This window comes from Pogona vitticeps, chromosome 1, assembly GCF_051106095.1.
Source record: "Pogona vitticeps strain Pit_001003342236 chromosome 1, PviZW2.1, whole genome shotgun sequence".
NCBI classification, from domain to species: Eukaryota; Metazoa; Chordata; class Lepidosauria; order Squamata; family Agamidae; genus Pogona; species Pogona vitticeps.
The window spans coordinates 227,958,795-227,981,640 of NC_135783.1; the positions used below are offsets into that span (position 1 = coordinate 227,958,795).

A 22,846-nucleotide genomic window follows, 5' to 3' on the forward strand; every position below is an offset into this window, starting at 1 on the left:
AGGACATCGCATAATGATGACGTTTACCAGCATCCTAAGACTTGAAAGTCATTTAGCATTGGCAGTGCTAGCAGGCTTCCTTTTCATCTGTCTGTCCTTAAGTCAATCATGTTTGCAACAACAGAGGCTGGTGGTGGACTCCCTTTGGAACCTGAACATCAGAAGTTCCAAATTATCCTGTAACTTGGTATGACTAGAGAGCAGCAGGGCACCATACCCCAAGGCATGGAAGAAAGAGAGAGGAGTAGGGGAGAGATTAAGAAAGGACGCAAAATATAACCATACAAAGAACCAAGATGGGGTGTACTCTGATACAAAATGATTGAAAAAGGGCTCCTTCCAGTGTGATGGAGGCTGGCCCATAAGGAGAAGTAGAGAGGATGAGGAGGAGTATCTGAGTGTGTGGAGAGGGTGAGTGTATAGATAGAGAGAGAAAGCATTGTTTGAGAGATCTGTTTAATATCTCAACCACCCTGAAGAATTGAGAGAGAGAGAGAGAAGTATATCTAGCTTCTGGATGGGTTGCAGGGATATTAAATGGTTCTTCTTAACATTGTATGCTTTCTTTCCCCTGTCTCTCTAGAAACAGAAACAAAATACATATACCATGCAGTCTGAAATCACAGAGCTGTTTCGGTGCTTTGTTTTACAAGTGGGTTCTTTTGAAAATATGCAGGATAGAGAGGTCGTGGGAATAAAGAGGATGTAGTTTGTTTTTATTGTGGAATTCTCTCTTTTCCTTTCTTTTACTCTACCCACTTTTTCCTTAGAGCCTAGAATTATTTTTCTTGTCATTTATCTACCTTGTTTCATTATTGTGGGCCAGTCCCTTACAGATTCACATAAGTTCTGCTTTCACGCAGACTTTAAGTGAGGCTGGTCTCCTGGGCCTGAAGCACTGGCTCCTGCTGTCACTTGGTTTCTGATTCCTCCCAGCAAGCACAACCCATTTGAGATGTATCTAGCATCTCTTTTCATATCAGGCAAAACCCAAAGAAAAATAATGATAAAAAATAATTAAAAGACATTGTTAACTATATAATATTTTTAAATTTTAATCCAGTTTCTAGTCCTCACCAACTTTTGTTTTTCCCCTTTTAAATTTTCAGCTTATCTCTCCTTCTCCTCCTCATTTTTCTTATTTGATTTGCCTGACTGATATCCCACCTTTTGCCAAGAACAGGGACTCCGTAAGATTAAATGCAGTTTCAGATAAAAACTGATCAAACCAAAAAAAGAAGAAGTTTAAGACTAAATAAGCTTTGGGGTGGGTAGGGGGAGGAGAACCAGGATAAAATCATAAGAAAAAGCACCATTTGTTAGTAAGCATTTTTCTTAGCAGCCAGTCAATTACAAAAAAACATTTGCCTGAATAAAAGATTATTTGGCTACCAGCAGATATACTCTAGGAAGGGGCCATTCTATCCCCTTTTGCCAGGGAATTTTACCACCTAAATGCATCCATAAGGGATTCACTTTCTTGTGTCACTACCAAACATGCCAGCAAACTAAGGAATGGGTCTCTCTCAAGCAGGCTGAGAGATGGTTTCTCCAAAGATTTCATGGGTTCACATGACAGAACATGTGTTTCCCAACATGGCGGTCACAAAATGTTTTTTTCGGGGCCTGGTCACCTTATTTATATTGTAACCTTTCTTAAATCATTTCTTCTTTGACCGTTTGGAGCCAGATATTAAAGTCTTCATGTATGCGTATGTATAAGAAACAGGCCCTTGGGGCGGTGGGAAGAAGCCTCTATTTTCTTAAAAGAAATGTTTTTCTCTCATTAAAAATGCCTTTTTATGCAAACATTCAGGGGTGTTGCAGGTTATTTGGCTATTAGCAAAGGGGGGTCATGACTGAAAAAAAAGTTTGGGAACCATTGCTTTATTTAGCCAAGCCATACAGGGCTGGAAGTATGTCTAGAAACAGTTTAGTAGCCAGTGAGGCTTCTTCAAGAAGAGTTGTGTGTTCCAGTAATTTCAGAACTAAAGAACTTTCACTCCCATCATTTGGCCAGAACCCGCCAAGCCAAATTATGAAATTGAAAGCCCCCAAACCAAAGGGAGGTATCTTCATGTCAAATCCCAAACCACCTTCTTCCTTGGTCATAACCAGCCTGCTCCACTGTGAGAGTCATGAGATTCCCAGTGACTTGAGAAGGAGCATGGGAGAGAGAGTTTGAAATACAACGATCAGTATTAGTTTTATAATACAATATAAACTAAAGTACCCATATTTTTCGATGTATTAAGTGTATTAAGAGAAAATGAGAGTGATGGAAAGAGTGTTTGTCATTTTTTAATTTGTAATTGAAATAAGGATGGCACTAATTCTGACAAGACTGGCAAGGTCCTGTAACACTGAAATGGATAAATCCTAGTGGCAGTGGCCACTGGCCAGTATCCTGCTCAATATTTATATTTGCAGAGAGCTCCAGCTGAGGATGCTGCTGTGCCAATCTGCAAATTTGCTAGTCACCCACAACAAGACATATGGCCAGCATCTTGTTAAATCCCCAGTCTAACTCTGGTAGCCCAGGCGGGCTCGGTGGGCAGGGGTGCCTTCCTTCAGCTGCGGAAATTATACCAGCTACGGCCCTACCTGGATGAGTGGAGTCTCATGACAGTTACACAAACACTGGTAACATCTCATATAGGTTACTGCAATGCGCTCTACGTGGGTCTGGCAACTGCAACTGGTCCAGAATTGAGCTGGGCGGCTGGTGAGTGGTGGGGCCACTAGGGGACACATCAAGCCGATTCTGTTTAAATTGCATTGGTTACCAGTTGCTGCCTGGGCCCAATTCAAAGTGCTTGTTTTGACATATAAAGCCCTAAACGGCTTGGGCCCTGGATACCTGAGGGACCGCCTCCTTCCATATGAAACTACCTGGCAGTTAAAATCTAGCCTGGGGGCCCTTTTGAAAGAGCCATCCCTCAAGGAGGTATGAGGGACGGCTTGTAGACAAAGGAGCTTTTGGGCAGCTGCCTCCAGACTATGGAATGTCCTCCCAACTGAGATTTGTCTGGCGCTGACGCTGATGACGTTTCAGCACCAGGTCAAGACCTTTCTGTTCCAGAAGGTTTTTAATTGAAACAATATCAACTGTGGGTCCTGATGGCAATTTTTAGAGTATATATTTTAATAGTATTTTAATTGTGTTTTTAAACTGTATTTAAATTGTTGTAAGCCACCCAGAGACCTTTGGGTAGTTGTGGGTGGCATATAAGTTAAATCACTCACTCACTCACTCACTCACTCACTCACTCACTCACTCACTCACTCACTCACTCACTCACTCACTCCAGCAGCTTCCACCAAGTTCCATGTGTGCAAATATTGGACAAAATAGTGGACAGTGTATACAGAGAGAATTTTCTACTGCTCCTCAGTTGTGGTTTTTGGACAGGAACACAGCAAACCATATAACAGGAAGCAACACACACACACACCCCAGTTCAGTTTGTAAACCATTTTATGCACAAGCTGCTTGTTTTCAAATCCTGTAGAATCAGGTCACCAGTTTTCTGGGATTGCTAAATTCCAGGGTGTAGATGAGGTATACGGATCAAATGGGTCATCATGGATATTGTAATTATACACTTGATTTCTTGTCTTGGCCATTATTTCATGTTCACTACATGACCCCAACTTTGTCCCTGTGCAAAAATAGTGTTTGAAAAATTTATGCACATAACCTGTGTAGTTTTTTTCCCATGGACTATGATGAACCTGGGGTAGAGGGTGTGATTCCTTTGCAGACCATGAGCAGAAATAACAGACAACGGTCATAATCTGTGGAGTAAAAGAATACTTCCCTCTTGGGAACATTAACTGCATCTCTTTTTGATTTGCTCTAATAATCTGTAATTTGGGACTCTGTAGCTTTTTACAGTTCAGAATTCCATTGTGAATTGCAATCTGCACTCCATATCTCTATCTTAACTGTAAATTTAAAAATCTACCAGTTAAGGAAAAAGGAAATGTCACACTGTCAATGAATAATTCAATATAATTTTGAATAGTGATGGAAGAATAAGGTATAGCCTATTGAGAAATATGAGAACAAACATTAAGGAGAATGGAGGAGGCTGAAGAAGAAGGAAGAAATATAAACATATGCATATAAATTTTTAAAGAAATAAAAAGTTCCTACTTACAGCGTACAGAAGGTTTAATTCAGTGGGAAAAGAGGGTGACTTTTCAAGTAGTATTTATGCTAAACATTGTGAATTTCTGAGATCTTTGATGCCAGACCAGCATTATTTAAATTCTAGCTAAATATAGCAGCACAGAAATACTGAGATTTGTTACTGAGGATCAGCAGTTGGGTAGTCATGGGATGTGACTTTTCCAGGCTGTATTATAGTTATTCAGAAAACACAATGCTGGGAAGATCCATGGACCCACCAGGTATGATGTCTCCCTGGAGAACAGATTAGGGATGTGACAGAATGCCATCACTTATAAAACTCACAGATACATATCCCTTACTTCACACCCATGTGGGAACAAATGACACAGCCAAGAGGAGCCATGAAAAAAAATCATGTCAGACTTTGAAGGTCTGGGAAGGAAATTCAAGGACTTTCAGGCCCAGATAGTTTTCTTGTCCATCCTACCAGTACACAGAAGAGGAACAGAAAAGGAAATGAAAATACTCTTGGTGAACAACTGGTTATGAAGGTGGTGGAGATGTGTGATTTGGGATCATGGCTTACACTTCCTGGAGTATGGACTGCTGGCAAGTGATGGTTTTCACCTCACAAGAACTGGGAAGAATGTGTTTGGCCACTGCATGAATAACTTCATAAAGAGGGCTTTAAACTGAATTGGAATGTTGAGAGAGATGCAAGATCAGATGTAAAAATAGATGAAGGCTTATGTACAATAAGAGGAGCATACCAATCACCTCTAATGGGGCCCAATAATAATCTTCATATAAATGTAGGAAGGAAAAGAGGCCACAAATTATACAATCTATGGTGTCTGTATATGAATGCCAGGAGTATGGGAAACGAACAAGAATAATTGGAAATCTTATTTCAGAAGGATAACTGTGACTTGATAGAGGGATGACTCTCATGACTAGTGTACAGCAATTGAAGGATATAAATTGTTCAAAAAAATCTAGAAAGAATAGAAATAGGTGGAGTATCAGTATAGGTCAAAAACACATATTTCTGCATAGAAATGCTGGAAGATTAGCTTGGTTATCTCGTCAAGACCATCTGGATTAATATACGTGGGGTGAAAAACAAAAGAAACATGGTAGCTGGAGTCTACTACCAACCACCCAATCAAAAAGAAGATGCAGATAAAACTTTTTTAAAAGATTGCAATAATTTTTGGGCCCAGAGTAATCTGGCTGCTGTGAGTATGTACATTAGAAAATATTTCATTTTTATCCTTAATTCCTGGCATAATATTCAGTAATGCCATTTCAGGTTTTATATCTAATTTCTGCTGAGTAATTCCTTTCAATATTTCCCACACCTGTGTCCAATAATTTTTGACCACCACATATGATAATAAGTTCCTGCTTTTTTTTTTACACTTCCAACAGATATTGCTGTTACCCTCTGACATTTTTGGCAGTCTTACAGGTGTATAATGCCATCTATAAAGCATTTTGAGGATATTTTCTCTAAGATTTACTGCTTTAATCATCTTATAACTTTCTTTCCACATCTTAGTCCAATCGTGAAGACCTATGTTATATCCAAAAAATTTTGCCCATTTCACCATCATCTCTTTCACCTTCTCATCCTCTAAATCATATTCTAATAAGAATGTATACATTTCTTTAATTATTTTATCGTCAGTATATATCCACAGTCTGTCCACCTGCACTTTGCCCTTGAAGAAACCCACAGTCCTATCTTTTTTGTATTGCCAAACCTGGGGATACTTACCAGAAGCGAGGTACTGGAAATGACAAAACTAGAGCTAAACTATGCTCATTACCTGGTATCTTGACCCTTTTCCAATGTTTAGGTCTGGACCTGATGGGACCCCTACCCAGGGTGACTAGACAAGGAAATACGTATATTTTATCCATTATTGATTTTGCCACCAGATACCCAGAAGCAGTCCCCCTAAGAAACATAGAGACAGAAATTGTGGCAGATGTGTTAATTAGTTATATGTGCTGAATGGGTTTTGCATCAGAAATAATAACAGATTTAGGAACTTCCTTTACTTCCAAACTAATGAAGAGACTATGGCAAGTCTGTGGAATTTCCCATGTGACGTCTCCTTATCACCACCAAATGAATGGGTTAGTGGAAAAAATTAATAGAATATTAATAAGAATGATATGTGCGTATGTGGCAGATAACCCAAATGATTGGGATAATAAATTACAATCACTGCTATATGCTTATCAAGATATTCCCCAAGAAAGCACAGGTTTTAGTCCTTTTGAACTTTTCTTTGGTTGTAAAGTAAGAGGGCCTTTAGATTTGTTACAAAAGAACTGGGAAGATTATAAAGAAAGGGACCCTAAGTTGATTGCAGAATACATGGATAATTTAATGAACATCTTACAAAGATCCCTAGAAATGCTGGAGAAAACGTAAAGGGGGCCCAAGGTAGACAGAAAAGTCTGTATGACAAAAAAGCCCAAGAAAGAACATTCAGTCCTGGAGAAGAAGTATTAACGTTGAGACCCACAAAAGGAAATAAGTTGCAGTTAGCGTGGATTGGACCGTACACAGTGGTCTCTAAAATGAATGATGTCAATTATATTCTCCAAAGGGAAGGTGAAGGCTGTAAAGTAGTCCATGTCAACATGTTAAAACCCTATTATAGAAAAGAAAACTGGGTTCTTTATACTGTCAAGGAAGACCCAGAAAAGAAGCAAAAATTGCTGTGCTGGGAAGGCAGGGGGGAACTTAAAAATAATGCTGAAGATGTGGTCCTTAACCCAGCTCTATCATTAAGACAGAAAGAAGTGTGTACTCTCCTGCAGAAATACTGGTTACAAAACCGGAATTGTAAAAGGGGTAGTGCACAGAATAGACACCCAACCCATAGCTGTCACTCCTTTCAGAGTAACAGGTCCATATATAGAAAAGATTTGCACAGAGCTGACTGAGATGCTAAAAGCTAATATTATTATTATACCATCCATTAGTCCTTGGGTTGCTCCTATAGTCTTAGTGGATAAACTAGATGGGAAGGTCAGGTTCTGTGTGGACTATTGAAATCTAAAACATATTACCGAGGCAGATGTCTACCCAATGACTCACCTGGATGACCTTATTGAAAGAATAGGGAAATGCCCATATATCTCGAGCTTAGATCTGGCTAAAGGGTTTTGGTAAGTGTCCATCGATCCTAAAGACCAAGAGATCCAGCTTTTTGCAGTCCTTTAGGATTACACAAATTTCAAGTTATGAGTTTTGGCTTAAAAATGCATCAGCCATGTTTTAAAGGCTGATAGAGAAAACCCTGTATGACCTGAGAGAGTTCATTATGGCATACATGGATGACATCAGTATTTTTAGCCAGACCTGGGAGGAACATAAATCCCATCTAGAGGTCATGTTGCAAAAGTTATGTGATGCCAGTTTGACAGTGAAAGCAGCTAAATGTCAAATTAGGAACTCTGAAATAAGGTACCTAGGGCATCTAGTTGGAGGGGGGATGGTAACCCCTAGATGCAAAGACAGAAACTATTGATACTTGGCCCACCCCGACTTCTAAAAAGAAAATCTGAGTGTTCCTTGGGTTAGCTGGATATTATAGATGTTTTGTCCTTAAGTTTAGTGTGATAGCTGCTCTGTTAACAAACTTAACTGGAAAGAAGCAAGCTGAAAATATCCACTGAACGTCAGAGTGCCAGGTAGCGGTGACTTCAAAACCTGTCCTTATTGCACTGGATTTCGACCATGAGTTCATCATTTACACGGATACATTGAATGTGGGACTGGGAGCTGTGCCAAAGAGATAACAGCGGGAGTCTATGTTCAGTGACTTATATAAGCAAGAAATTCCAACCTGGTGAGAGACATTCATCCATTATCGAAAAAGAGTGTCTAGCTATCGTGTGGATGCTGCAAAAGCTGAAGCCCTACATTCATCCTCTGCACCAACCATTCCCCTTTGGTGTGGCTAAGAACTATGAAATCTAATAGCAGCAAACGTACGAGATGGGTGCTGATTTTACAATACTTTGATTTTGAAATCCACAGTTTAAAAGGATCTCAGAATGTGGTCGCGGATGCATTGTCTAGAAGGCCAAATGACTAGAGAAAATTCTCTTTTTAATTTATCTACGCTCAATATTAACTGCTTTGTTTGTGTAATAATTATGCAATATGCTTAAAGTGCAAACTTTGCTTGAATATTAATAAACTCAGAATGAGGTACAGTGATAGTAAAATAGTGTGTATCCTTAGTAATGTAAGAGGTTAATATTTGTATTCTTCCATGAACCTTCATTTGTTTATGAGGGCAAACTGTTTCCCCTCCTAAAACAAACTAATTAAGGGAGGGATGTAGCATTCACCCTGCTCATGAATATTTATGTTGAAGTTTGCATGAATGAATAGGAGTTGATGGGGGTGGAGTTAAGTGGGGGAAGGAGAGAGAGAGAGAGAGAGGGAGAGAAAGAGTAGGCAGTTGAGAGTGGAGAAAGAAAGTTGTTTAGTTGAGAGTTAATGCCATTGACTGGACTTTTATCACTTGTAACAATAAACAATTTCTACTTGGTTCTTAAATGATACATTGCTTAGACCTCTGTCATTAATAGTGAACAAAGTTGATGTAGTCAACTGGTGGCAGCTCAACGACACATAGCATGTGCCTTTGCTTGGTGAAACAACCAAGGGCCATGCGGGAACGTGACACCTATGCTCAGCTAACGGTTTGCATGGATAAGCCCCTTGAACTATAAATCCACAGACCTACTACTGAACCATTTGATCAACTCTATGATCCCATCTCAAAAAATCCACATTAACTCCTACAAGGCTAATCCATTATATAGGAGCTATTATAGACTCCAAACAAGCTTGAGCATTTATTCCAATGGACAAATGTCTCAACTTAATTTCTTTGCCCCATGCATTCACTCCTCATACACTTATATCTGCATTAATGGTCCGACATGTTTTAGACACAATGTCCTCAATGACCTCTGTTGTCCAGCATGTCCACCTGAAAATGAGATACTTCTAAGCATGGTTTCTAGCCTTGTTCAACCTGTTGCTAGACCCACCACATATCCTACTGTGAGTCACTCCAGGACTTGCCCCCCAGTGTTCGTGGTGGAGTTTCACACAAAACCTGTCAATGGGGTGATCTTTCCAAATCCAGTCCACAAATCCAGGTTACCACAGACGCCAGTCTCACCGGCTGGGGTGCCCATTGCTGATCTTTGCAAATCCACGCCCAGTGGTCATGAAGGGGGAAAAATGCTCCATATCAATGAGCTAGAACTACTGGCAGTAATAAAAGCCTGCAAGGCCTTAAAGAATCACCTTATTGGCAAAATGGTTCAAATAGCCACAGACAACACCACCACAATGTACTAAATTCTGAAACATGGGAGTACTCACACCCTAAGTATCCTATATCTCACTGTTGACCTATGGGAATGGTGCCTCTCCCATCACATTTGTCTTACAGCAATCCATGTAGCTGGTCAGGACAACAATTTGGCAGATTTACTCAGTCGCAAAGAATCTCAGGCCCATGAATGGGAGCTAAATCAGACTATTTTTCTCTCCCTGTGCATGCACTGGGGCACACCCACCATCAACCTCTTTGCTACCCAAACAAACCAGAAGTGCAAGCATTACTGCTGACATGCAGGAGTCAGCAAGAACTCCCACAGCAACGCCTTCATTGGCCGTTGACCCAAATCACTGACTTACCTCTTTCCACCATTTCCACTTCTCCACAATGTCGAAGTCCATCTCCAACAGGACAGGCCCAATGCAATCTTAATACGTCCGTGGTGGCTGCAACAGCCATAGTTTCAAATTCTCCACCAGCTGTCTTCTGAAATTGATCAGCTGCCCCATCTGCCTCATGTGCTTACACAAAACAAAAATCAGATTTCCCTGCCTTTCATCTCGCAGCATGGAGGATTCTGACTCTCTGATGAATGTCCTTCATCATGCAAAGAAATCCTCGACCAGGAAGGCCTACATGTATAAATGGAAAAATTTCCAATCATTTACTGCAGAGTCATCGCTATCCCCAATCAACCCTTCCCTCACCACTATTCTTTGTTTTCTCTTACAACTATAAACTACAGGCCTTTCTCTTTCATTGCTCAAATTTTACCTTTCTGCAATTGTAGTGTATCAACAACCAACCTCTAAGGCAGCTAAATTTTTCAGGTAACCTACTCTCAAACGTTTCCTTTGACATTAGTCCTTCAACACCTTACAAGGGCCCTGTTTGAGGCCCTTGCGTCAACTGACCTTACAAAACTTACATTTTAGACAGTGTTTCTCATCATAGCTATCACATCAGCATGGCACGATTAATGTGTGAACTAGAAGCCTTAAGGTCTGACTACCCTTATCTCCAGTTTTACCCTGATAAAGGATAACGGTCAAAATCTTTGTAGATATTTCTTTCCTGCCTAAAGTTGTCCCCCAGTTTCACCTATCCCAACCCTTGTTTCTTCCATCCTTCTTCCCATCTCCATCCAATCCTCAAGAACGGATTCTCCATACCTTTGATGTTATATGGGCTCTGGCCCACACTCAGTCTTTCAGACGCTCAGCTAGACTCTTCACCAGCTATCAATTTCCATCCAGAGGCCTCCAAGTTACTTTGCAGTGAATATCTGCTATCCAGCTTGCTTACCAGCTCGCTCACATTCCAGTGCCAGAAACCATGTACCTTCATCCACCATGGTGTTGGTGGCATCCAAGGCACTTTTCCAAGGGATCCCCCTCACTGACATATGTGTCTCTGCCACATGATCACAGCCATCCACGTTTATCAATCACTATCAATTGGATGTTTGTCAGAAGTCTAATGCTGCTATTGGATGTGCTGTACTATCATTTACCTTGGTGTGAAACCTTCCTCCAGGTAAGGTAGCTTGTTAGTTACCCAGAGTGTGATTGACAGCGGCCACAAAGAAGAACAACAGGTTACCTACCTGTAACTATGGTTCTTTGAGTGGACCTCTGTGATTCACACATCCTGACTTGGTCTCCCCACTGTCATACCCTTTTTATGCAGCAATTGACTCAACTGAAGGGAGAGCCTTGGCACCAAGGTACATATACCAGGGGGGAGGGGCAAGCACTAAAGTATCTTTTTGCTACTGTAGAAGCTCTATAATATTCCGATGAGGCTCCATGCATGTGCGGATCACCCAGAGTGTGAATCACAGAGGTTTACTCAAAGAACTACAATTATAGGTAGGTAACCTGTCATTAGCAAGAGATACTAAAAGCAACAAAAATCATTCTTCAGGTATGTGCATAGCAAAAGACAGAGAATAGAAACAGTGACTCAGCTACTCAATGGGGAAAATGATAACATGACAAAAGGCAAAAGTGCTCAATTCTTACTTCAGCTCACTCCTTTCCCAAAAGACAGTTGCAGTTTGAGATTGATAAATAAGTAATACCTTATTACTTTGTCAAGTAATACCCTATTACTTTGAATGAGTCCACATCCCTAGGGCTGGATGAACTGCATCCATGGATGTTGAGGGAACTGGCTGAAGAACCACTGTCTATTATTTTCTTGAAATCATAGAACTGTAGAATCACGAATTTGGAAGGGGCCTGTAAGGTCATCAAATGCAACCCCTTGCTCAGTGCAGGAAGGGTGAAGGGTGTCAGGACTGAGGCCGTGCTGGAGCCCTGCAACCTTAGTAGAGGCAGGATTGGCCCCATCACTCTGGGAAGAACTGCTCTAAGGTTTGCAGGACTGGGCCCTTTCCCTGCAGTTGTTGCCCACTCCTCGGGAGTGCCACTTTTGGAAGCTGAGGACTGGGCTATATAAGAACAGGCTTTCCCCACATATCTTTGCTTCAGCAATGAAGGTTTCTGGCTGTGCTGTTGTTCCTGATTTGCCTTTCCTTGCATCCTTGGACTCTGCTGCCTTGATATGGTTCCTCCTGACTTTGACCTTTGGACTATCTGACCATGATTTGCACTATCTTTCTACTTGGCTGCTGTTTGAACTAAAAGCCCTAGCTGGTTGGTTTCTGCTTGGACTGTGGAGTTGATTCTACCTTGTTCCTGTAGAGTAGGTCCTGGTGCCTCTTCTACTGAACCCTGACAAAGGGCTGGATGATTGGAGGAAGACTAATATTGTCCCTATCTTGAAAAAGGAGGGACCAGAGAACTACAGACCAATAATTTCTACATCAATCCTAGGGAGAATTCTGGAGGAGATTATAAAGCAGTCATTCTCTAAGCACTTTGAAAACAATGCAGTAATAACTAGAAGCCAACATGGACTTTTCAAGAAAAAAATCATACCAGACTAATCTTATATAATTTTAAACTTCCCTGGTAGATAGTTGGAATGATGTAGACATCTGGACTTCATCAAGTTTTTGACAAAGTGCCCCATGATATTCTAATTAGCAAGCTAACTAGGTGTGGGCTGGATAGAACAACTGTCAGGTGGATAGAGAAGCAGATTCAGAGGGTGCTTATCAATGGCTCCTTCTCAAACTTGGAGGAGGTAATAAGTGGAGTATCGCAAGGCTCCAGTCTGGGGCCAGTGCTCTTCAATCCTTTTCAAATTTGCAGATAACACAAAACTGATATATTATTATTGTCAGTCTTTTGGCTTCATGTGGGGGCGAGGGAATGTTCAGTGGATGCATGAAATACATGACATGTACATTAAACTTTAAATGCTGCATAACTTTAAGCCTTCTAGCTCCCAATGTCTTGGCATTCTCACTGAGTTGGAAAATATAGCAAGACAAAGTTGAAAGAAAAACATGATAGTTTATATTGCCATGTTTTACTTTTAGTTTTTTTTTGTTTTTGTTTTTGTTTTTTGCTATAGTTTCAATGGAAACTCTTTAATCTCTCTAGATTGAGAGCAAAGACCAAAGTCCAGCTGAAATGCATGAGGGACTTCCTCTTTGCAGACGATGCAGCCATTGTTGCCCACTCTGCTGAAGACCTCCAACAACTCATGAACCGTTTCAGCAAGGCCTGCCAAGACTTTGGACTAACAATCAGCCTGAAGAAAACACAAGTCATGGGCCAGGGTGTGGACTCACCTCCCTCTATTACCATCTCCACACAAGAATTGGAGGTTGTTCATGACTTTGTGTACCTTGGCTCAACCATCTCTGACACCCTCTCTCTAGATGTCGAGCTGGATAAACGCATTGGGAAAGCAGCCACCATGTTCTCTAGACTCACAAAGAGAGTATGGCTCAATAAGAAACTGACAACACATACCAAGATCCAGGTCTATAGAGCCTGTGTCCTGAGCACACTCCTGTACTGCAGCGAGTCCTGGACCCTTTGTGCCCGGCAGGAGAGGAAGCTGAACACCTTCCATATGCGTTGCCTACGACGGATTTTTGGTATCACCTGGCAGGACAGAGTTCCAAATAGAGTAGTCCTAGAACGAGCTGGAATTTTCAGCATGCATACATTACTGAAACAGCGACGTCTACGCTGGCTTGGGCACGTTGTGAGAATGGCTGATGGTCGGATTCCAAAGGATCTCCTATATGGAGAATTAGTGCAGGGAAATCGCCCCAGAGGGAGACCACAGCTGCGATACAAGGATATCTGCAAGCGGGATCTGAAGGCCTTAGGAATAGACCTCAACAGATGGGAAACTCTGACATCTGATCGTTCAGCCTGGAGGCAGGCAGTGCATCACGGCCTCTCCCAATTTGAAGAGACCCTTGTCCAGCAGGCTGAGGCAAAGAGGAAGTCACAAAGGAAGCAAAACCAGGGAGCTGGACAGGGGACAGATTGGATTTGTCTCCAGTGTGGAAGGGATTGTCACTCTCGAATTGGCCTCCTCAGCCACACTAGACGCTGTTCCAAGTCCTCCATACAGAGCACGATACCATAGTCTTTCGAGACTGAAGGATGCCTACTACTACCATAGTTTCAATATAAGGGATCTTACAGTTGATTCTACTTTGACCAAGAATTTCAGATCAATAGATGTTTGTTAGGGTAGAAGCAGATAAGAAACACTGCAGAGAAAAAAGTGTGGTGACATGTAGAAGTATAATTTCCTATAATGTTTTAATCTGTCATCTATTATATGCATATTTTGATCTGATTTCTGTTCCTATACAGTATGTATATTTCTTGTATCTTGTGACCTGAAAGTCAAAATGAATAGTGTGATACTGAATGAATATTGGGCTTCCCAGTTTGAACTGTTTGTGCCCCATAGGCATGAATAAGAATGAAAAACAAATTTAGCATTTTTGGTCACCTTTCACTTACGTATTTTAATTGGGCAAAATCCTGTTGTGTAAAGTTATCCAGATGTAAAGCAAATCTGGTGGCAGCAGTAATCTGATAGAGATTTTTTCTACTGTTAAAAGTTTTAACCCTTAGTCCTCAGGCACTCAAAGTTTTCCCCAGGGCAAAATAAACTAGTGAGCATGAAGCTCAGGGACATGAAGAATTCAATTTATTTAAATTAATTATTTAGGCTGCCACATGGTTTTACTTTAAACAACAGGACTTTGCCCACTGTCTCTCCAGTTTTCTACAAATCTTTTCTAAAATAATAATACCAGGAAATTCAGAGCCCAAAACGTAGCATACAAGAACTGAGAATTCAACAGCACTAGCAAAGAATCCTTAGGTAAGAGGCATGGCTCATATAATTGTCATAAGGTTGTTGTTAAGTCATGTCCAACTCTTCGTGACCCCATGGACCAGAGCACGACAGGTCCTCCTGTCTTCCACTGCTTTCCGGAGTTTGATCAAATTCATGCTGGTAGCTTCGATGACACTGTCCAGCCATCTCATCCTCTGTCGTCCCCTTCTCCTCTTGCCCTCACACTTTCCCAACATCAAGGTCTTTTCCAAGGAGTCTTCTCTTCTCATGAGATGCCCAAAGTATTGGAGCCTCAGCTTCAGAATCTGTCCTTCCAGTGAGCACTCAGGGTTGGTTTCCTTCAAAATGGATAGGTTTGTTCTCCTTGCAGTCCAGGGGATTCTCAAGAGTCTCCTCCAGCACCACAATTCAAAAGTGTCAATTCTTTGGCAGTCAGCCTTCTTTATGATCCAGCTCTCACTTCCTTACAACACTACTGGAAAACCCATAGCTTTGACTATGCGGAGTTTTGTTGGCAAGGTGATGTCTCTGCTTTCTAAGATGCTGTCTAGGTTTGTTATTGCTTACTCCCCAGAAACAGGAGTCTTTTAATTTCATGGCTGCTATCACCATCTGCAGTGATCATGGAGCCTAAGAAAGTAAAATCTGTCACTACCTCCACATCTTCCCCTTCTATTTTCCAGGAGGTGATGGGGCCAGTAGCCATAATCTTAGTTTTTTTATATTTAGCACCAGACTGCATTCTCCTCTTTCATTAAGAGATTCTTTAATTCCTCCTCACTTTCTGCCATCAGAGTGGTATCATCTGGATATTGTTGATATTTCTTCCGGCAATCTTAATTCCGGCTTGGGATTCATTCTGTCCTGCCTTTCGCATGATGTATTCTGCATATAAGTTAAAAAAGCAGGGAGACAATATACAGTGGGGACTTGACTTGCGAACTTAATCCATATTGGAAGGCTGTTCGCAAGTCAAAAAGTTTGCAGGTCAATTCTGCATTTCCCATAGAAATGTATTGAAAACCATTTGATCCATATCTGCTCTTTTCCGTCCATAGAAAATAATGGGAAGCGGCGTGGGACCCTGAGGAAGGGAAGGGGTGCCGTCAGTCGGGGCACTCATCACGTACCTGCAAGCCCCTCCGCTCGGCCCAGAAGGGCCCACAGGTCCTGGCGGTGGCGGCCTTGGCGGGAGGAGAAGGGGAGGCACCGGAGAGCAACCGCCCTCCACGGGGAAGCCGAGTCGCTCCCGCGGCCCTCGGTAGCCCCAAAGGAAGGCGGGCAGGGGTGGGTTGGCGGGCAGCCCGGACCTCGGCGCTAGGGCTAGTGTAGGCCTCCTGGAGCTGGCTGCGGAGCTTGCCGGTGCTCTCCCGTGCCCGGGCCCTGTGGCTGTTGCCGCCGCCGGCGGGGATGGTGCCCGCGCTGCCTCCTGGCCTTCCTGGAGCATCTTTGTGTGCCCCGGATGCTCGTCGGCAGCCGCAGCCGGGCAGCAGGCTCTCGTCGTCTTCGCTCCCGCCTCCTTGCTCCAGGGCAGCAGATCCCGATCCCGCGCCTCTCGGGGCAAAGGAGGAGGAGGAACAGACCTCGGCCGCGGAGGCACCCGAAGCCCCTGGGGGCTGGGCGGATTCTGCAGGGACCCTTCCTCGCTGCTCCTGGGAGGGCAAGGGCTGGCTCCTTCGGGCACCCTTTCGCCAGGCAGGATCGCCGCCCTTCCTCGCGTGCGCCAAGCGGCGACCTCCTGCCTCGCTCTCGGCTCCTCCCCAGTGGCCCAAGGAGGGCAAGGGCCGGCTCCTTCAGGCACCCTTTTGCCAGGCAGGATCACCGCCCTTCCTCACTTGCGCCGAGCGGCGACCTCCCGCCTCGCTCTCGGCTCCTCCCCAGCGGCCTGAGGAGGGCAAGGGCTGGCTCCTTCGGGCACCCTTTCGCCAGGCAGGATCGCCGCCCTTCCTCGCGTGCGCCGAGCGGCGACCTCCCGCCTCGCTCTCGGCTCCTCCCCAGCGGCCTGAGGTTCGTACGTCAATTCTCCGTTCACAAGTCAATATGGATTTTTGCGGACGGAGAAGTACGTAACTCAAAAAGTTCGTACCCCACTGTACAGCCTTGTCATATTCCTTTCCAAATTTTGAACCAATCAGTTGTTCTATATCCAGTTCTAACTGTTGCTTCATGTCCCACATATAGATTTCTCAGGAGATAGATAAGGTGGTCAGGCACTCCCATTTCTTTAAGGACTTGCCATAGTTTGCTGTGATCTACACAGTCAAAGGCTTTTGCATAGTCAATGAAGCAGAAATAGATGTTTTTCTGGAACTCTCTGTCTTTCTCCATAATCCAGTGTATGCTACCAATTTGGTCTCTAGTTCCTCTGTCCCTTCGAAATCCAGCTTGAACTTTTGGGAGTTCTGCTGAAGCCTACCTTGGACGATTTTGAGCATAACCTTGCTAACGTGTGAAATGAGTGCAATTGTACAGTAGTTGGAGCATTCTTTGGCACTGCCCTTCTTTGGGATTGGGATGTAAACTGATATTTTCCAATCCTCTGGCCACTGCTGAGTTTTCCAAACTTGCTGGCATATTGAATGTTACACCTCAACAGCATCATCTTTTAAGATTTTAAATAGTTAGATGGAAATGCCATCACTTCCACTGGCGTTGTTAGCCATGCTTTCTAAGGCCCACTTGACTTCACTCTCTAGGATGTCTGGCTCAAGGTCAGCAACCACAGTATCTGTGTTTTCTGGGACATCCAGATCTTTCAGGTATAATTCCTCTGTTTATTTTTGCCACCTCTTCTTGATGGCTTCTGCTTCTGTTAGATCCCTACTATTTTTGTCCTTTATCATGTCCAATTTTGCACAAAATATTCCTTTAATATCTCCAGTTTTCTTGAACATACCTCTGTTTTTTTCCCTTTCTATTATTTCCCTCTTTTTCTTTGCATTGTTCATTTAAGAAGGCTCTCGTGTCTCTCCTTGCTATTCTTTGGAAGTCTGCATTCAATTTTCTGTAACTTCCCCTGTCTCCCTTGCATTTTGTTTCCCTTCTCTTCTCTGCTATTTGTAAGGCCTCGTTGGACAGCCACTTGGCTTTCTTGCATTTCCTTTTTTTTGGGGGGGGGATGATTTTTGTTGCTGCCTCCTGTCCATAGTTCTTCGCGCACTCTGTTCACCAAATCTAGTTCCTTAAGTTTGTTCTTCAGTTCCACTGTGAAGGGATTTGATTTAGATTATACCTGTCTAGCCCAGTGTTTTTTTCCTACTCTCTTCAGTTTAAGCTTGAGTTTTGCTATAAGAAGCTGATGATCAGAGCCACAATTGGCTCCAGGTCTTGTTTTTGCTGACTTCATAGAGCTTCTCCATCTTTAGCTACAAAGAACATAATCAATCTGATTTTGGTATTGCCCATCTGGTGATGTCCATGTGTAGAGTCACCTTTTGTGTTGTTGGAAAAGAGTCTTTGTGATGACCAGCTTGTTCTCTTGACAAAACTCTATTAGCCTTTGCCCTGCTTCATTTTGAACTCAAAGACCAATCTTCCCTGTTGTTCCTTTTATCTCTTGACTTTAGCATTCCAGTCCCCTGTAATGTGAAGAACGTCTTTCTTTGGTGTCAGTTTAGAAGGTGTTGTAAATCTTCATAGAACTGGACGATTTCAGGCTCTTCAGCATCGGTGGTTGGTGCATAAACTTGGACTATTGTGATGTTGAAAGGTCTGCCTTGGATCAATATTGAAATCATTCTATCATTTTTTTGAGATTTTATCCCAGTACAGCTTTTCCCACTTTTTTGTTCACTGTGAGGGCTACTCCATTTCTTCTATGGGATTCTTGCCCACAATAGTAGATATGGTAATTGTCTGAATTGAATTCACCCATTCCCATCCATTTTAGTTCACTGACACCCAAGATGTCAATGTTTATTCTTGCCATCTCCTGTTTAACCACACCCAGTTTACCAAGGTTCATAGATCTTACATTCCAGGTTCCTATGCAGTATTTTTCTTTGCAGCAAGAGATTTTCTTTTCACTCCAGGTCTGCAGCTGAGCGTCCTTTTGGCTTTGGCCGAACCACTTCATTAGCTCTGGAGCTCCTTGTCCTCTGCTCTTCCTCAGTAGCATGTTGGACGCCTTCCGACCTGAGGGGCTCATCTTTCAGTGTCATATCTTTTAGCCTTTTGTTTCTGTCCATGGGTTTTTCTTGGCAAAGATACTGGGATGGCTTGCTAGTTCCTGCTCCAGATGGATCACTGTTCTGGCTGACATGGAGAAACATATGAATAAGAGCCTCCCCCTCTTTAGATTGTGAGTTTCACATGTTGAAAGTAGTACCAGTGAGAGTGGTTAGCATGCTTTCCTTATTGTATATTTTCTCCATATGCTTTTAGAATGGCTGTCTGGGGCTACTATGGTTTCAGTGGGATTCTTCTTTGATAAGCAAGTTTAAAATTGCAGTCTGAGATTTGAGTCTCTGCTGCTCAGAAGTACTATAGAAATTTACATAGTGTTTTATTCATATTTCATTTATGGGAATTATTACAGAATTTCTGCAAATCTTATTCATGAATGAGAAATATTTAGTTCCTAATTTAGGCCTGAGTTTGTGTACTAGAATTGTGAAATTGTTTTTTAGTGGTTCAAACAGCAGTGTCTTTGTGTGTTTTTTGTTTTAAAACTAGTGATTTGATATTTATTTTGTCTTGTTTTGTTTTAGATGAACTGTCAAATTCATCAGAAACTAGACTGTCCTTAGAAGATCTCTTCAGAAAAGAGTTTATAATTCACAATCCAGAACCCAAATGGATTAACGGTATGTTGTACATGTTATTACTTGTTTTAAATAGAAAGATTTAGGACTGGGAATTAAAAACATAAAAATAGATAGTACTAAGCAGTCTATTATTTTGTGAATATATATTTATGTGTGAAGCGTCCCCCCCCCAGACCAAGTTGCATGATTTATTGCATGATAGTATTGAAAAATGTTCAGGAAACTGAACAAATTGTAATATGGTCTCTGAATGAGACCTCCTTCATTCAGAAATAGATGACCCTAAAATCCCCATATTTAAAATAGTTCATATAAATTGAAAAGACCAATCTTGTGGATCTTTAAAGAGAATGGTTGGCTCCACCCATTTTAAAAATTTGGAAAGAAACCAGGCTGCAGGGGCTGAAACACTAATCCTCAAAAAAGCCCTTTCAAAAGGGAAAAATAGCGATTTTGTTATAAACTTACAGTGCCAGGCAGACCTCTCCCATATATCATGTGGATTAGGGAGAATTACAGGTCATCAAAAGTTCACAGTTATTAAAAAAGGAATTAAAAATATTGGATTCGCTTTAAAGAATGTAATGGCAGTTCTCCAGAAAGGAGTAGATTTTGCCATGTCTCTCCAGGGAATTACTATACAGTTTTGTGAGGCATACTCAAAGTATTTCTGTGTTGCAAAAGCACAGAGCAATTGTGCTTGTCCCAGCTCTGAGTGCTTTCAATAAACATTATCTCAGGATTTCTGAGACTATTTACACTTACTGAAAAACAGTTGTGGCAATTGCTTTGCATTTAAGTGAGATGAGGTTAACTAACGGGAAAAGGAGTCAGCTTCTGGGATTTTCCGTTGCTTCATGTTACTTTGTGAATGGTAGTGAGCACAAGAGGGAATTTTATAAATCATCTTGACTGCCATTGGTCTTGGCAACATTCAGGCTGCCTTTTGCTATGTAAAGCTAGGTATCCTTTTCTTGTTGGCAATGCAAGCATGATACTGTGCAGCAGTATTAGGCCTTCTCCTGGTGTTTTGATTCATGGATAGAAAAGCACAATAACCCACTTTCATAAACCAGAGGGTTTTTTGAAGAAATTAATGTATGAAACACTGTAACTTCTTAAGAAAAAAAGTTTTGACTTCAGTGCTGTACAGTGGTGCCTTGAGTTGTGAAATTAATTTGTTCTGGGATGATGGTCATAACTCAAGCTGGTTGTAACTCAAAGCACCATTTCCCATAGGAATCCCTTTGAAACACGATTAGTTCATTCTGGCCATTTTTTTGTTGCATCTCAAGGCGCTGGTTGTATCTTAAAGCAGTGGTCCCCAACCTTGGGCCTCCAGATGTTCTTGGACTCCAATTCCCAGAAATCCTGGCCAGCAGAAGTGGTGGTGAAGGCTTCTGGGAGTTGTAGTTCAATAACATCTGGAGGCCCAAGGTTGAGGACCACTGTCTTAAAGCATTAGTTCCCATAGGAACTAATGCAAAAACAGTTAATCCATCTACTAGGGGGAGACCTTTTTTAACTTAAGATGACCTCTAAGGTTAAAAAACAGCCAGGAAAGGAAGGAAGGAGGGAGACTTTTTTCTGGCCATATCTCAAAGCGCTGGTCGGAAGTCAAAGCAAAATTTTGAGACCAGAGCTGGTCATAACTCAAATTGGTCGCAAGTCAAGACGTTTGTAAGTCGAGGCACCAGTTCTGTATTTGTGATACAATATCCAGAAATATGTCAAAGTTTTATTAAACTTTGGTCTTTTTTTTCAAAGCATTAAAATGTTCTGATGAATGGGAAGACTTTTGATACTGTGGAAATCCTAAAGTGTGAGATAGAAAAATGAATGTGGTTATTTGAACCTTAAAACTTTTTAGCATTGTTTGCACTGTGAATTTTGTGTTTTTTTGCTATTTATTACTTTTGCTGTGGAAATCTTTTTTTCACTACCTTTGAGAGTTCTAATCTCATGCATTATTGTTTTCTATATTAAGTGTAATCCCAGGGAGGTTGGCAAGTCTTTGGGTCAGAGTCTGAAGTTCAAAGTTTTGGTACCAAGTCTCAAGTCTGAATCCGATTTTTTGGTAACAAGTGCCAAGCCCCAACTCAGAGTCTCTGTTAAAAACAAGCTTTTTTGCCAGAAAAAAGGGAAGGGTGGATGAGTTCTGAGTTGCGCATTGAGTCCAAGTCATTCGGGTGGTGGAAAAATGAGTCAAGCCAGAGGAAAATGTATTTATACTTGAAATCTAATACCACAATGTTATATTTCCTGTGTTTACTGTGCAGTTCAGCATGTGCAAGGGGATGGCACCAGCAGTAGCAGCAGACTGCCAGCAGTTAAAGACTTCCTCTTTTCATTTTGTGCATCAGAAAACTCTTTAATCTGCAGCATTATGCTACTGATGATATGATTCCTTTTGTACAACAGATCCATCAATTAGGATTTCATGCAAAAGTTTGTAACAAGAGTGTTTTTAGCATATGAATTAATGAATTTATCTTTGTATCCCATTTGAATTAGTGCAATAACAAAACATATGATAAATTATAAAAAGCTTAAAAAGTGAAATATGAGAGATAAAAAAAGTACTGTAAAGGTAAAGTTTCCCCTTGAATGAATTTGATCCAACTCTAGAAGGCAGTGGAAGACAGGAGGGCCTGGTGTGCTCTGGTCCATGGGGTCATGAAGAGTCGGACACAACTTAACGACTAAACAACAACAATAGAAAAGGTTCGCCTTGACATTTAGTCTAGTCGTGTCCAACTCTAGGGGGTGGTGCTCATCCCTGTTTCCAAGCCATAGAGCCAGCGTTCGTCCATAGACAGTTTCCGTGGTCACGTGGTCAGTGCAACTTAGACATGGAATGCTGTTACCTTCCCACTGTGGTGGTATCTATTTATCTACTTGCATTTGCATGCTTTCGAACTGCTAGGTTGGCAGGAGCTGGCACAAGCGATGGGAGCTCACTCCGTCATGTAGATTTGACCTTCTGACCTTGCAGCACAGGGGCTTCTGTGGTTTAACACACGGCGCCACCATGAATATGAGAGTTCTGTTTTTGTGTGGGTGGAGAGAGAAAGTGCACAAGAAAATATATGAAATCAGCCATAAAAAAACACTATCTTTAAGAATGCTCACCAGAACTTCAAGCACAACAAGCTGCTTTCAAATTTTGTACAGGATCCAATTCATTCCCATTTCTCCTGTATTGAATAACAGTACCCAAAATGTTTCAGAGAGAGGCGAGATTACTGATTCCAGGTGTTGATGTCTAATGTGCTGAACGAGTGAAATAGAAAGCCATGGCT

At 41.9% G+C, this 22,846-nt stretch overlaps 1 protein-coding gene across 2 annotated transcripts in view; it reads left to right on the forward strand.

Annotated features, from left to right (window-relative positions):
* Positions 1 to 22,846, forward strand: part of DPP10 (dipeptidyl peptidase like 10) — a 784,532-nt gene that overhangs the window by 471,224 nt on the left and 290,462 nt on the right. For both annotated transcript variants that reach the window (XM_072984457.2, XM_020779615.3), the window contains exon 3: positions 19,488 to 19,583. In XM_072984457.2, the coding sequence (XP_072840558.2) occupies positions 19,488 to 19,583 (96 nt within the window). The remainder of the gene's footprint in view (positions 1 to 19,487; positions 19,584 to 22,846) is intronic.